At 35.8% G+C, this 16,661-nt stretch overlaps 1 protein-coding gene, 1 long non-coding RNA gene and 1 pseudogene across 2 annotated transcripts; all 3 read right to left on the reverse strand.

Annotated features, from left to right (window-relative positions):
• Window positions 1–332: 332 nt before the first annotated feature.
• LOC124448146 lies at window positions 333–1,054 on the reverse strand (the record flags this gene model as incomplete). Its single annotated transcript, XM_046999157.1, has 1 exon — window positions 333–1,054. A coding segment is annotated over exon 1 (609 nt), but the record flags the coding sequence as incomplete, so codon positions are not given.
• Window positions 1,055–13,027: 11,973 nt separating this feature from the next.
• Window positions 13,028–14,910, reverse strand: LOC124449535 (annotated as a pseudogene).
• A 330-nt stretch (window positions 14,911–15,240) lies between these two features.
• LOC124449542 lies at window positions 15,241–15,735 on the reverse strand. The gene is made up of 2 exons (XR_006949439.1): window positions 15,576–15,735; window positions 15,241–15,328 (listed from the first exon to the last, which is right to left on the reverse strand). It is a non-coding gene; the product is annotated as an uncharacterized LOC124449542 (long non-coding RNA).
• Between the last annotated feature and the right edge of the window lie 926 nt (window positions 15,736–16,661).

Genomic DNA, 16,661 nt, shown 5'->3' on the forward strand with positions numbered 1-16,661 from the left:
GTTTGTGTAATGCAGTGGTGAAACTAGCTATAGCAAAAGGTTTTGCTTTGTTAATATTTAAGAATGAACATTTTTTAAATAGTACAAAAGTTGTCTTCTCTGATTCAACGTCATATTATATGGGCATGGCAAAACTTATTGCCAGAGCTAACGTCACCACTGACATTTTATGCAAATCTAGACTGAGGCTCCTTTACAAGTACTTCTTTCCTGAGTGGACATGATTTAGAAATGTTCTTTGGAAGATTCTCGCCATGATGTACAAGTTCAATCTCCTCAGTTTTGCATGCATTCACAACCTCCGCAAGTAGTTTATCAATGTACTGGTACTCTTTCTTTTCTTTCATTGCTTTTACAGCCCATTGCTTCTGTGTTTTAGCAAAAATCATTTTGTAACGGTCTTGCCCTTTGTTTGTCCCTGACTTAATGACTGCCTTATCATGGTTAATATTGTTGTTGTGATCTAATGCTGCTAACTGAGTGCGGGCTAACATTCCAGGAAATGAAAAATGCTCTTGCTTTGGGCAGTATTTCAGTAAAAAGGAATGGTAAACCTCCAACTCTCCTGTGTGACAAAACTCAGATAGCTTCCGCAGGTCTTTTAGAAGCCTCTTGTCACATATCACCTTCTCTGCAGCAATATATGCTTGTGAAGTAGGAGATAACCACTTTTTCTGCTTTGTTTCTCTTTCTGTTAATTGTTGGTGGCAACATTGATGAAAATATGTGTTCCCCTTCCAGAAATGCTTGTTGGAAATGTGGTTAAGGACAGACTTCCATTTTTCCACCAATTCTTCTGCATTCTTGTTACAACTTGCAGAGCACCACCAAAGATGATTAGAATTGGACTTAATCCAATGGGTCAAGTCATCATTTCCCTTAATGTTAGCCTTCTTTGTTAGTTTTTTTTGTGACAGATTTAGACAAATGCCACACATCATATTGGTGATTAATATGAGGGTGTTTGTTTTTCATAGCACTGGCAATCGAAACATGTCTATCTGTTGTTATTCGCTTAACAGGAACTAGCTTTTCAACTTCAGACAGACATCTTTCAAATGTTTCTTTCTCCATAGCATTAGAAGAACTGACTTCATTACTTTGCACAACATTAAAAGTTACTATCTTACCAGAGTCAGCCATCATTGTATAAGTACCATACTTGGCATTATGCCCTAGGCTATCACATCGACCATCACCATTCACATTAAGACTACCAGACTTCTTAGCTTCGGCAATAACAGCTGATTTTTTCTCTTTCTAAGCTTTGTCAACAAAAGATACTGCTTTTAAAAGCTGTAAAAACTGGTTTTTCCAATAAATTCGAGATTCATGAAAGATGCAAATTGGCTGATTCTTTCATAAGTGTTTCCACTAAATAAAGTTGATGCAGCCAAAAGCAAATTTCCAGCTGGGACATTCCTTGTGAGTGGTTGAGATGTCCATGTTGTGTGATGACCATTTATACAAAAAAAGATTAAATGATAGCAAACTACCTACAGTGTTTTCTTCACATTCAATTACTGTCTCTCCACAAGAAAGACACTTTGAAAGAAGACTAATAAGACAGGACTTGAAAACTATATATTTCTTTTCCTCTTGGGGTTCAATTTGAATTGCTTCATCATCAGTTGTAGAGTCTTGTGACACCTGAGTGAACCAGTCATCATGAGCATTATCACAAGGCTCTTCTGTTATCTGCGATGATGCTTCTTCAAAATCAGAAGAATGGCAATGTTCATACATTGAGGTGTTGCTTTCAAAGCAAGATTCCTCAACTTGAACCTCTGCATCCACAGTATTCAGCATCGACAGTGTAGTTTGGACTTCCATGGCATGTAAACTCCTCGCAACAAATGAGCACTGTGTTGATGCATCTTTGGTTTCTGGGTTGAAATAATTAGTTGGCAATGTTTCAGGACTGTCAGACTCACCCAAATCACAATTGTCATTTGCTTCAGGCTCAACCACTGAGAAAACATTTGTACTTGTGGAGGAACATTGTTCTAAAATTTTTGAAAGCTGAAAATAGAAAAAATAGAAATATTTAGAATATACTTTAGGCTATAACTTTTTCTTGATTAAAGTTTAACAAGAAATGATTTTACTAACTTCCTCCTTGTCTTCATCAGCCTGACGTTTCTCTGTACGATGCTCGCTAGACATACGCTTTTTACTGGGTTGAGGGCCAAATGAAAAGATCAACGGTACTGCATCCCGGTTCAGACGCCTTTGTAAAGGTTGCCATGGTGTAAGTTTCTGTCTTAGGTCCGATTTAAAACAATCGGGAGCAAAATGCTCGATGCAAACGTAACAGTATTGGAGAGGAGGTAGATTTTCTCTCCATATTCTAGCAATCCATGCCTTTTGACGGGAGGGGTCTTTCGGAATAAGGTGGAAACTAACACCTGAAGATTTTGACTTCGACGAGTAATTTGTACAACCCGTAACACAACAGTTGACCATTGTCGCAGAATTCGTTTAGTTCGTCCAACAAATTGATCTGCACTCTGATTCTTATTATAGAATTTTTATTAAGAAAGAAGTACGACTTTTCTTATCCAATAACTACTCTACTGCGTAGTCTCTAATTTTACTTCTATTTATACCAATGTTTTCGAGCATAGGAAATAAATTTTCGTCCCAAATGTGACTTAAAAAAGGGAAATTATGTACAAATAATTAGGAAACTATAAGTTCATACTTTACGTCAAGCAAACTACACCTTAATTCTATGCACGAAAGGCTATTTTTACAATGGTTTTATGTAGGATTATTTTCTAACCGTAATGAATTACACAACCATGTTTATTCTTATTCAATGTTTATTCAGGGCAGTTGATTGGTGTCACATCAGTGGAAACTGTTGTTAAGGTTGAATTCGGAGGACAAGCAAACGGCATTACCGCACAGTTTCCACACAAAGAAACTTTCGTATTTTTTAAAAAATAATATTAATCGACATTCAAATTCTATATGTAGTGCGGAAACTCTGCGATAATGATATGGATGTGAAACCGTTCTATTAAAACAGAATACAAATAACCAGCTCAATACTTGCATGTAAGCTATAAAAGCTGCTTGTGTATATACCTACGAATAAAAAATTCTGACGTTTCGAAAAGAAACATTTTGTGATTAGGAGAAGCATTTTGACACAAGTTTATTATGACTGTGCAATGACTTTACATAAAGCTTTGAGCAGCAATTGACGATATGACGTCAAATACAAGCCGCTGACATATATCTGCTCCCACGCACTGGATGCCCTAGCTGCAGCATTTGAACTCATTTTTTGTGAAAATAATGAATCAAACAAACAAAAAAATTGCCGCATTTTTATTTTCAAGGGACAGACAAAGTTTTAAGACCAACATTTTTTGAGGGTGGAGTTACCCTTCAAGCTTATGCTGTAATTTGTATCGTCTAAACTATGTCCTTCTTTCCAAGGCAATTTGACACTGTATCTGTTACCATTAAACACAATAGAATCCCTTAACAATTCATGAACTTCATCTTCCTCTGCTATTCCTAAAGCTTCAAAATCCTATAAACAGTTGACATTCTTATCTAAACTTAAATTTCCTGAACTTTCATGTGCAATGAAGTTTACTTGAGTGTGCATGTCATCCAAATCAATTCTCGCTTTCGTGAGGCTGGACAACACCCAACCTAACTTAGCAGACACAGAAACAGGCTCATCTGCCTGCCCCCAAACAACATTGCCTTCCTGAAACCACCAAAGATAATCTGCTCCAATCAAAACTTTAACATCTAAAACTTCCTTATCCTTGCAAACATCTAAAAACCACAGACCCTTTAAATGTGAATAATCCATCTTTCTTAACTTTACATGTTCATTCCTAATTTGAGATATAGAGTCTACACTATATGCCTCGATGCTTACACTCTCTCCCTTTGTAACTGGCAACTCTCGCAACTTACCTTTAGCCTTCTCTTGAGAAAAAGGCTTGATTTCTATCCATTATTTCCTACTAGCCTGAATACCTGCTCCCTGTATAATCTTTCTATTCACAAATGACTTGTGACTTCTTGAATCAAATAACACTCTGACCCTAACACGTCCCTTATCTCCTATAATAAAAGCCTGTGCTGTCTGTAATGCTATCCTACAATGACATCCCAGAAAAGAATGGTTGGTTTGAATATGACCTGTAAGAATCCCATTGGCTTCACAATTGACCTATGGTGTGCCTTCCCACATGCATTACATTTATCATTACTATTACAATTCTTACTGACATGTCCTTTCTTCAAACAAATAAAACATCTTCCGTACTTACGAATGAGTTGTTCTCTCTCAGTTACATTGGTTATTTTCTTACATTCCTCTGGATTGTGTTCCCGAGACAATTAATGCATTTTCTTTTCGCTTTACCGTTCGTTGACACCTCGTTGCATCTTTCGTGCTTCGCGTGCAGTGTTAATGTTGACCCCATATGTCCCCATATGTCTTTGTCGCGACTTTTCTCGATGTTTCTCCCCATCCTGTCACTTGGTTTTCTCGCCGATCGGTGTGTGAGCTTCTCGAAACTCCAACTCTTTAAGAATTGCGTTCGACGCATCTTTCATTGACTATTCCGTGAAATCGAATCCTCTTGTTATTGTCAATGGAAAAGCGTTCGGCTACTTCACATTGACTTCCGGTATTAGAATTGAAGAATAAACGGCTTCGTCCACTCCTAAGGCCTTTAAACCCCGGTAGCTTGTCTCGCAGGTGTCGTATGACCGCCGAAGCTTGTTCATGTCTCTTTCGTCTGCTATGGGTTTTACGTTCATTAAATCCTGGATATGCGCTTTCTTGATCACGTTCTTTTCCCCGTATCTTCATTTTAACAATCCTACAGCTTTGTGATACTTCGCTGAAGTTAGGGGAAATCCCGATATTGTCGATCTTGCAGGTTCGAGTAATGAATCCTTAAATATGCAAACTTGTCTACGTCAGCCAATCCGTCATTATTATTCACTGCACTAGCAAACGAATCCAAAAACTCTTGCAATTCTTGCAGCCCTCCGCTAAATTTCTTTACTTCGAACTTTGGGAGTTTTGCTCTTATAACTCTGCGCGTCTCACTCTTCAAACTGCTGTTCAGCGGGCCATTTAATGCCATTGTTGCCGTTTCAACTTAGACATCAGACTCCTTGACGATGTCGCTCACATCCATAATTGCTTGCTCGAATTCTGCCCGTATCTCGTCTGCATCTTCAATTTCTTTTCCCAATTCTTTTTCTGCATTTTCCTCATTGCTTTCACTCAGCATATCGATAATCGCGTCATCAAGGATTTTCAATGTTGCGATCTTGTCGTTCAATCCATCTCGTAGTTGTCTCAGTTTGTTTCTATCGATTTTGCCGTCCGTTTCTCTTATTTTCTCTTTTAATTTACTAGCAATTTTCCTCGCTGATCCTCTATGTCCTGCGCGCACTCGTTTCTTTCTCATAAATTCATCCATTATGCTATTGAACTAACAAACTTGAATTTCCAAATAGATCTCCAACTAAAATATCTCCGACTTGAAGGGCCACGTGTAGCAATTTTCTCTTTTGCACGTTAGCACAAAGCAGTTATACGTCTGCCGATTCGTTTTTGGGACTGTATACTATCCTACTGAATGCGCAGTCGACACACAATTTTCAATTTTACTCAATATAACTATTCCACATCACAGATAATCTTAAACATGTCATGCTTTTACATTAACATCCAGCGTCAGAAGAACCCTGACTTTCAACGTGTCACAACTAATAAAGTATTAACATAAGTTCCCATTCCCGTTCTTCCATAAATTCCTAGTATCAAATAACAATTATCAATTAGCTATTTACATAAGTTCCGACAATCAGATTTCAAATACATATTCCATTATGGTGCTGTCAACATTGAAGCAAAGAATTAAACCTGTTTGAGGAAATATTTTTCATTGGCCTTATAGTCCCTTCAAATTTACAACATACACGAAAAAAACACACATTAAGGTACGCTAGACACATAGTATCTTATGATCATTACTAAATATGGCGACAGTCTCATTTTCCCCAAGGTAGTACTGTATTTAAAATCTTAAATATAAATGTTGTCAAAGACATTTTTTAATAAAACGATAATTCAGTTCAAGCAACAACATCCACGCTAAATCAACAACATCCTCTCAGTGATGTGCTATACGGGGGGGGGGCTGCATCCGTGGCTCCCTCAGATGTGGATTTTTAGGAGGCGCTGTAATGAATAAGTGCGTCAAATTTTCAAATTGTATTGGAGAAACGCATTTGGCCTTATACGGTTAGAATGATTTCACTCCTTAAAGTCCACGAAATGGCATTTTAGAGCTTCTTAATAAAGAATTTTCCCTGGGAGCATTTACCCCCGGATTCCTCAAACACGACTCCCACCTTATGTTCTCGGCTCAGGCTTTGGCCCCCTTTTTAAAGTGTATATATTTGGGGCTCATTTTCAGTAGTAGCTGACTGCCCCCCTGGAGTGTTCCTAGCACGCAACTGATCCCCCCCTATATTAAACCAAATTATTCAAAATACCTGTTAACAAAACAGAACTTTATCGAACCAATTAAAATTTGCTTGCAAAGTGTCTTCATTTGACGGCCGCCATGAATTCTCCGTTTCAAAAAAATGTGTTAAATTTTACTTTTCTTACATAAAATACATCACGAAGAAGCCACTAACTGACTTTTAAGCTTAAGCTTCGTTTAACGGCTCAGATATTTCATTTTCAATGGGAAATGTTGCACATTGCCCCAAATTACGATACGTTAATGTGACTTATATAAATCAATGGCCACGAGATAAGTTCCTTTCCCATAAATCAATATTAAACGTTCATCTCCATTAATTACTTTCGTTGGCTTTCTCAACTCTTCATAGTCCGATAAATAGTCATTTTCAAACGTCATATGCTAAGTGGCACCAGAATCAATTATCCAAATAAATCTATTCTTTTTTATTTGTGATAAATGACACCAAATCAATATTTTCTTGATAATCTTTTATGGCACAATGTGCTGACTTTTTTCCTTCGTAGCGGAAATAACAGATTAAATTGCTCTTTTTTTGTAGACAATAATATGCAAAATATCCTAGTTACTGACATATTTATTTATAAGAATGCTGGTGTTCAGTTTTGTTTTTGCTGTACTCCTTTTTTCTCCTTTTACCCTAAATGATCAATGAGCAGCGTCAGTCTTTTCATCTTTTTTGGTATTTAGTATTACATCTGCATTATTCTGTAACATTCCTTTAACGTTTTGCATCTTTGCATGTTTTGCTTTCAAAATTTATGTCGAATTCGTAGAGGCAAAAAAGATTTTGTGTTTCGCAAGTTACCTGCCTCCCCCGTATGAATCTACAACGCGAAGTGTCGTACATTTAAAGAACATTGTGTATCACAGTTCGCTACGACAGTCAACTAGATTACCCTTAAAAAAAATGAAAGTTTTCTTAACACGTCCTGGCCTATTATCTCATTGGTTAACAGTAATCAATTTTACTTCACGTCACGCGACCTGAATTATTATGATGGTTTATTTTCCAACATGTGCTAGTAAAAAGGATATGTAAAATAAATTCGTAGCACCTTGTCAATTCAAGACAAAGTTATTTTAATATTGTAAATTATCTCTAGAAACAAGTCCCCTCTTCACTTTTTGCCGAAGGAACTATTTCCCTTTTCACTTTTTAAACCATACCGCTTTTTTCTTTACTAAGTCCACTTTGATCAACATTCACCAGACATATTAGGCATGTTAGCATTTTGAGATGGGCGCTTTTTCTTTGCTGTTTCAATTCCTACAAAACACGTTAAATTAAATAGTCTAATTTTGAATGGCACGCATGTCAGTTAAGGTATGTAAGATAAAGTGTGAGTTAACGTGTCAAGTAACAATCAACTGATGTATAGAAATACCGTCTAGTACAGAGGTATCTCTAGCATTTCTAACTTGATTTTCGCCATTACAAACGATATTTGACATCGACGATCCAAAGACATAAAAATCTAGCACCAGCAATGTCTGTCTTGTAACAAGTCACATGTACTATCCAGTGGAATATCATGTTGCTTTTAATGTTTTGTTGAAAAGCTGCTGTAATTGGCAATTATCTTTGCCATTTAGTAGTTGTCTATGTCTAAATTTGTATTAATAGCATGTTTTTGGTGAAGTTGAATTTATATACGAATAAATAAGTTAGATTTCATCATGTAAATCCTCGACTTTAACGAAGAGTGATATTTGTTGCAGGTCGAACTTTCAAAATTGATGATTTTAACTGTCTTGTTGATACATCATATTCTTTTTTAGATGGAATCAAGAGAAAGCAGAAATCTTTTTTACATCAGAAGAGTAATTAATGTGGTACAAACGGAACTTGCTCAATTTTTCATCAAAGAATGGAACTCTCGTTACACATCAACACATGGAGAATGGGATGATACCAAAAAAAGTGGCAAAATATTTTGCACTTTAGAATCGGGTAGGAAGTTGGATAAAAACCTATAATTAAAATATCAGGAGGGAGACACAAGTAAATGGGACTGCACAACATTATTCGATGCTATACTTTATTCAAAATCGATTAGCGGACATCTTGATAAAAAAAAAAAGGATGCTGTTGATGCACTTCGTGTTGAAAGAAACAAAGAAGCACATTCGTATGAAAGCGAATACTCAGATGATGATTTTGATGATATAGTCAATATCATTGAAAAATCATTTCAAGATTTGAAATTTTCCCTCGATGAAATCAATAAAATAAAAAATCATCGTAACAGTTTTAATTCGTTCCAAGTGCTTCCTTCAAAACCCAATCATTTTATCGTTGAACGCACTGAATTACAAGATAAAATCATAAACGATCTTGAAAAATTAAGGAATGACAACAATAACGAACTGACATATTTTTACATCACTGGTAATCCTGGCAGTGGTAAATCTCAACTGGCGAGACAGGTTTGTGAAAAAATATCGTGTGATTGGGAAAATAGAACTTCGTTTGCAATGACTCTCGATGGGAAGAATGTGGCATCTCTTTTAAAATCTTACTGTGACCTTGGATACCGCTTAAACTGTAACAAGTTTATGGTTGAAAAATTTAAAGATGAAAATTTTTCCACCAAAGAGAAAGTCAAGAACCTTCGATCATTAGTATCTGCTCGATTGAAATTCTGGCAAAATTGGTTGATTATTGTCGACAACGTTGTGCAACTGAGCGAAATTTCTTCGTTACTACCACAAGTAGGTGATCACATGTGGAAAAATGGACAACTAATAATAACTGTTCAGAATACAGATGCCGTACCTCACGATGAATTGTCCAGCAAACATATTTCTATCAGTAGAGGATTGAATGACAGAGAATGTTGTTAATTGTTGAATTCTTACACCAAAGATGAAAATGCTGATGATCAATTGTTGAATAAAGTATCGCTCGCATTGGATCATCAACCGCTAGCTTTGGCTGCCTCTGTTTATTATGTCAGTCGTGTAAACAAAGCAAACTGCTCATTTACTTGGAGTCAATATTTCGAGAAAATATCTTCTGAAGAAGAAGAAAACATGGACGCCACATTTGTAAAATCAAACTTGGTATATCCTAGAAGTATGTTTCAAGCTTCACTTTTAGCAGTCAAACAGTGTGCAGAAGAATCCTCAATATTGGCACTGGTTATTACCTTTTTTTCCATGATATCATTTGATCCTATACCACGAGAAATTTTGGTTTATTATGTTCAAAAAAGTGATCCCAAAAAAGCAAAGGAAGATATATGTCTTTGTTTAGACGAATGCTCATTGTTCTTGCATTCAGAAAATAATGACATTAGTCTACATCACATTGTTCACAAAGCAATTATTGTTTATCAATCTGAACATTCAAATGAAGAACATGAAATGGGAAGCAGCGTTGATCAAATATGTAAAGCACTTTACATGTTTAAAGAGAGAGACGACGAAATCAAATTAATGCCACATCTTGAAAAAATTGTTCAATTATTAAAGACCAACAAGACAAAAATCAACATGAACACTTTACAAGTTTTCCAATATTTTGTTGACAAATTAAGACATTTTGGAAAATACGATCTTGCTCTTGAACTATTGGATAAATTTAAATCAGAAGAATCTAGTTATGACAAAGCTTGGTATTTTGGTATCCTCGGTCTTTTATACCATGACACCGGGAAATATAGCAAAGCTAAAAATCATCATGAAAAGGCTCTGGAAATTCAAAAACAATCGTTAGGTCCAAATCATGTTGTTGTCGCTGCGTCTTTAAACAATCTTGGAATGATGTTTGATAAAACTGGAAACTACGACAAAGCTATACAGTTTTACGAAAAAGCTCTGGAAATTCGAAAGCAATGGTTAGGTCCAAATCATGTTGATGTCGCTGCGTCCTTAAACAATGTTGGTAATGTACTTCATACAACTGGAAACTACGACAAAGCTATAGAGTTTTTCGAAAAAGCTCTGGAAATTCAAAAACAATCGTTAGGTCCAAATCATGTTCATGTCGCTGGGTCTTTAAACAATCTTGGTATTGTGCTTAAAAAAACTGGAAATTACGACAAAGCTTTAGAGGTTCACGAAAAAGCTCTGGAAATTCGAAAACAATCGTTAGGTCCAAATCATGTTGATGTCGCTGCGTCTTTAAACAATCTTGGTATGGTGTTTGATAAAACTGGAAACTACGACAAAGCTATAGAGTTTTACGAAAAAGCTCTGGAAATTCAAAAAGAATCGTTGGGTCCAAATCATGTTGATGTCGCTATGTCTTTAAACAATCTTAGTAATGTGTATAGTAATACTGGAAACTACGACAAAGCTATAGAGTTTTACGAAAAATCTTTGGAAATTAAAAAACAATCGTTAGGTCCAAATCATGTTGATGTCGCTGCGTCCTTAAACAATGTTGGTAATGTACTTGATACAACTGGAAACTACGACAAAGCTATAGAGTTTTTCGAAAAAGCTCTGGAAATTCAAAAACAATCGTTAGGTCCAAATCATGTTCATGTCGCTGGGTCTTTAAACAATCTTGGTATTATGCTTAAAAAAACTGGAAATTACGACAAAGCTATACAGGTTCACGAAAAAGCTCTGGAAATTCGAAAACAATCGTTAGGTCCAAATCATGTTGATGTCGCTGCGTCTTTAAACAATCTTGGTATGGTGTTTTATAAAACTGGAAACTACGACAAAGCTATAGAGTTTTTCGAAAAAGCTCTGGAAATTCAAAAACAATCGTTAGGTCCAAATCATGTTGATGTCGCTATGTCTTTAAACAACTTTGGTAATGTGTATAGTAATACTGGAAACTACGACAAAGCTATAGAGTTTTACGAAAAATCCTTGGAAATTAAAAAACAGTCGTTAGGTCCAAATCATGTTGATGTCGCTAATTCTTTAAACAATCTTGGTACGGTGGTTTATAAAACTGGAAACTACGACAAAGCTATAGAGTTTTTCGAAAAAGCTCTGGAAATTCAAAAAGAATCGTTAGGTCCAAATCATGTTGATTTCGTTAATTCTTTAAACAATCTTGGTACGGTGTTTGGAAAAACTGGAAAATACAACAAAGCTATAGAGTTTCACGAAAAAGCTCTGGAAATTCTAAAACAATCGTTAGGTCCAAATCATGTTTATGTCGCTGCGTTTTTAAACAATCTTGGTACTGTGTATTGTAAAACTGTAAACTACGACAAAGCTATAGAGTTTCACGAAAAAGCTCTGAAAATTCAAAAACAATCGTTACCTCCAAATCATGTTGATGTCGCTACATCTTTAAACAATCTTGGTACGGTGTTTGTAAAGACTGGCAACTACGACAAAGCTATAGAGTTTCACGAAAAAGCTCTGAAAATTCAAAAACAATCGTTAGGTCCAAATCATGTTGATGTCGCTACATCTTTAAACAATCTTGGTTATGTTCTTAATAAAACTAGAAATTACGACAAAGCTTTAGAGTTTTTCAAAAAAGCTCTGGAAATTCGAAAACAATCGTTAGGTCCAAATCATGTTGATGTTGCTTGGTCTTTAAACAGTCTTGGTAATGTGTATAATAATATTGGAAACTACAACAAAGCTATAGAGTTTTACGAAAAAGCTCTGGAAATTCGAAAACAATCGTTAGGTCCAAATCATGTTGATGTCGCTCAGTCTTTAAACAATCTTGGTAGTGTGTATTATAATACTAGAAACTACGACAAAGCTATAGAGTTTTACGAAAAAGCTCTGGAAATGAAAACACATTCGTTAGGTCCAAATCATGTTAGTGTCGCTGTGTCTTTAAACAATCTTGGTTTGCTGTTTTATAAAACTGGAAATTACGACAAAGCTACAGAATTTCACGAAAAAGCTCTGGAAATTCGAAAACAATCGTTAGGTCCAAATCATGTTAATGTCGCTACATCTTTAAAAAATCTTGGTAATGTGTTTAATAAAACTGGAAACTACGACAAAGCTATAGAGCTTCACAAAAAAGCTAAGGCAATTCGCAAAAAAAAACTTTAGGAACTACTCAGGTTGATGTCGCTAAGTCTTTCAAACAATCTAGGTGTGATGTATTATGAAACTCAGGAATATGATAAAGTTTTACTATTACACTTTGGTAGCTGCGTGTTTCAAAGAAAATTGTATCTTCCAAATTGTGTTAAGCCTATTTTTAACACATACACTGTAGGAGCAAGTCTTCCACCTGCCAAGTCAACTCCCCTCTCCCTCAGAAGGTATTTTTGGTACTGAAGAAAACAATTTCAGTTTGCACTTTATGAGGTAAAATGAGCCTAAAGATGTAATGGTCTTTGTCTATATATAGTTTCACTGATATCTAGTTAATTAACTTACTCTACAGCCCAGGAATCATCTAAGTTGAACTTAGAACTGCCCATGCCTTGAATCTGAGATTCTTCTTTAGACTTTATTTCTAAAGTGATTTGTTTTTATGCTATAACCAAGTAGTAATTTTTATTGTATGATTCACAAACGTACTAAAGTAAATTGGGATGACAGAATTTTATGACATAAATTTTGTTAAATAAATACTATCCTGTTAGTTTTTCATATTCTTTGATACATTCAGTAGTTTTTTACCCAGCTCCATAAGCCTATGACCATATTCCAGGTTCTTATAATTTCCAAGGGGTACACTTTTTATACCATATATACTACCCCACCATGCTGCAGCCAATATTCCTGTACTGTCACTATCTCCACCATGAAACATAGAACAAGAACACAATTGAAACCAGGAATCTTTTGCCATCATCAAAGCATCGTAAGCAATCATTGGTGCATCATGACCACTGGACCCACCCCAACCTGCATAACTCACAGATTTATAAAAAGCATCACGTTCAGGTATGTTATAATTCACTGGAAACTTTGGTTCACTGTTTCCATTGGTTAATTCCTGTAGTTCAAGATATGACTCCCAACTATTTTTAAAGTAGCCCCAATATTTCTTGTTTTCTTCTATATCGCGACCAACCTCCTCAATGTATTCCCAAACTTTGGGTAAAACACTTAAAAGTCCTGCTCCCCATTTTTTTGGAGGTATCTTCTGTATAGCAAAGGCTGTAAATAAAGCTGCAGTAACAGCCCCAAGATAACCTAAAAATAAAATCATTGTCTTTAAAGATTGCTAATTTTAGGTCACTTACATTATGATGACCATATTTACATAATAACGGCATTTTGACATGAATCATGGATTCAATGGCTGTAGTAGTGAAGATATAAAAGCAAGAACAGAAATGGCAATTCATACAGCTTTTAGAAGACAGAAATTTGGAAATATGGGAAAGCGATAAAAAGGATGGATCAAAGTTATGGTCAATAAAAGCGAGAATGTTAGAAGGATGGAGGATTTGAGATGTGGTTCTGGAAAATGGTGGATTGCATAGACTTATGCAAACCTAAGGTCTTTTATTTCATTTATAAATTGATATTAGATAAAAGGATATGAAACATTCATGGTAATGGCTTCTTCAAGTAAGTAATCGAAGGAAGAGTTGAAGGTAAAACATCTAAGAAAAGCAAAAGGATTGAAAACCTAAATCACTATAAAGGTTTGACTAAACGAAAAGAAATGCAGATAACAGGAAAACTTAGCAAACTGTATACCAAGCAACACTTGTTGATAGACAGAACATTAGACAGTGACTTGATAATTGATACATGATCTGAAATCATTGCTTTATTATGAAAGGTGAATACCTGTAGGGTGATTATGAGTCATCCTTCCACTTTCAACAGCAATTTCAATTAACATTTCAAATTGATCTTCACAAGGAAACATCAAACCTATACACATGGATCTCATAGCTGCACCACATCCGCCACCTCGTTCATTAAATGGTATAATGTAACCTTTTTCCTCAGGAGGTCGTAACATGAAACATGCCTTTGTTGTGGTCTGCCCAGGAGCTCTTTCTCACATATCCTCAGCACATGTCTTCTTGTACTTTGTAGCCATAATGCTCAATAACTCTTCCGTTGTTGTCCATTCAGAAACCAACGCTTCTGCTGTAGCAATGTGTAGTACAGTGTCGTCACTAACCCTCCATCCTTTAATGTCAATTTTATCAAGTCCTCCGAGTTTTTCTAGTTCTTGATGAATTTGAGTACCACTGTAACAGAATTCCCACAACCCATTCTTATAACCTAGAGCATCCCCCACTCCACTGAGAACTATATCTGCTTCGTATTTCTCGCATAATTCGACCGTATTTTCATAAGCCATTTTTAATGTTTACTTCACTGTAGTTTAATGAATGCTTAACGTGGGTTTTTGAAACCCGGAAAACACCAGGCTTACCTCAACTTACAAAAACAAAAATCTCTCCTTTGCCTTATTTCAACATTGTTTCAAACTATTCTGTTTAGATTTAGACGAGAGCGTTGGGAGACTGGGAGGGTTATTTTGAAATCATTAATCTTTACCCGATTCTATGATCTTCAATCTGATTAATATGTTGCTTGTTGGAAAGATACCTTAAAATTTAAAAGTTCCCTTCCTTAGATTATGGATTGTCCGACAAGGATTTAGTACAAACTTCACAAAATTTCACAGAGAGTAAATTTGATAGCTCTTGGTAAATTCTGGCACATCCCATTGTTATAAATATGCCACTAAAATTTAATACTGTTACTGCATTAAGATTTTTTCTCCCTTCACCCATAATATACACAACAAAATCACAACAGTACATTGAATTGTGCATCAAAATTATTGATTGATTTACAATGTCTCATAAGAATTATATATTCCACATGACAGCTTTCACATGAAGAGAGACCTAAATGAACATAAAAATTAAACTTAAAATCATAAACAACTGGACAGAGGGGGTAAGTATGAGCGATAATGAAGAGAGAAAGAATCTGACAAAATATGGCCTAATTTGGGCATACAAGGGGGTGGGGGTCAGAGAAGTGGAATCTATGAACTTAAGAAAATGAAGACACGGGATTTTTTAATATACCAATAGATATGAGAGTGTAGATGGCTCACTATTCACACTGTGATTGACAGAAGTTTCTCACCCCAGTCCTAATCCTCATCTTCATCTTCACCAGCGGATCCACCTTGTCCTCCTTTCTTCATGTTCTTACGTTTTACACGACCAGGTTGACCACCACCATATGGTGATTTAGAACTAAAATCAATGTGTTTCTGCGAATCCAAACGTACAATATAGAAAGGCACGTTGACTAACTGTTCACGAACCCTGAAATCAAAGATGGGCACGGTTGGCCAAAAACGCTTTCAGCTCGTCAGAACAGCAAGAATTTCTCCACCTTTTACAGCAAGTAGCAAGATCAACACATCAAAATCAGTTCAACGATGCATTGTAAGCACTTCGAAGCTCATCAGTTTATGATAAAGCCCATATCCAAAGCTACGTTGGAAACACATGGATGACTTGCAAAGAACGGTGGGCTCAAATTTTCAGAAAGCAACAAACTGTTAATATAGTGAACACCAACAACGGCGTCGAATCGCAAAACAGGCACTTTAAGTAAAATTATCTTCCAAGAGCTATCGACAAATCAATATATGTTGTAGTTACAATAATGATAGAGTCATCTCTTCCAGACTCTTATCAGCACTACAAAGACACCAACTTCAAACAAAGCAGCCAATACAGAAAGTGCAACAAGAATGCTCCATACTATTTGCATAATCGCCCAAACCACTTTATCAAGAACTGTATGAAAAAATCATTGCATCGCGCAAATTTCGGGATAATGATGTTGATTGCATCGACAATAATAAGCTTCTGGGAATCATTTTAGATGAAAACCTAAGTTTTTCAAATCATATTGATAAGCTATGTTCCAAATTACCTAAACGAATTGGCCTTCTTAAAAAGTTAAGATATTATCTACCATTGGATGAACACATTGCGTTTTATAATGCCACTATTAAATCTTCTATGATGTTTGGTAGCTGTGTTTGGTCAAATACAACAAAAGATAACTTGGATCAAATTATAAAATTACAAAGGAGAGCAGCTCGCGTAATTCTACATGCCTCAACACGCGATAGGAGTATTCCACTCTTTTCCAATTTGGGTTGGATACCTTTTGGTAAGGAAGTGGAAATTAGAAAGGCCATGATTTGTCATA

The sequence above is a fragment of the Xenia sp. Carnegie-2017 genome, unplaced genomic scaffold (genome assembly GCF_021976095.1).
Source record: "Xenia sp. Carnegie-2017 unplaced genomic scaffold, XeniaSp_v1 HiC_scaffold_23, whole genome shotgun sequence".
NCBI lineage: Eukaryota > Metazoa > Cnidaria > Anthozoa > Malacalcyonacea > Xeniidae > Xenia > Xenia sp. Carnegie-2017.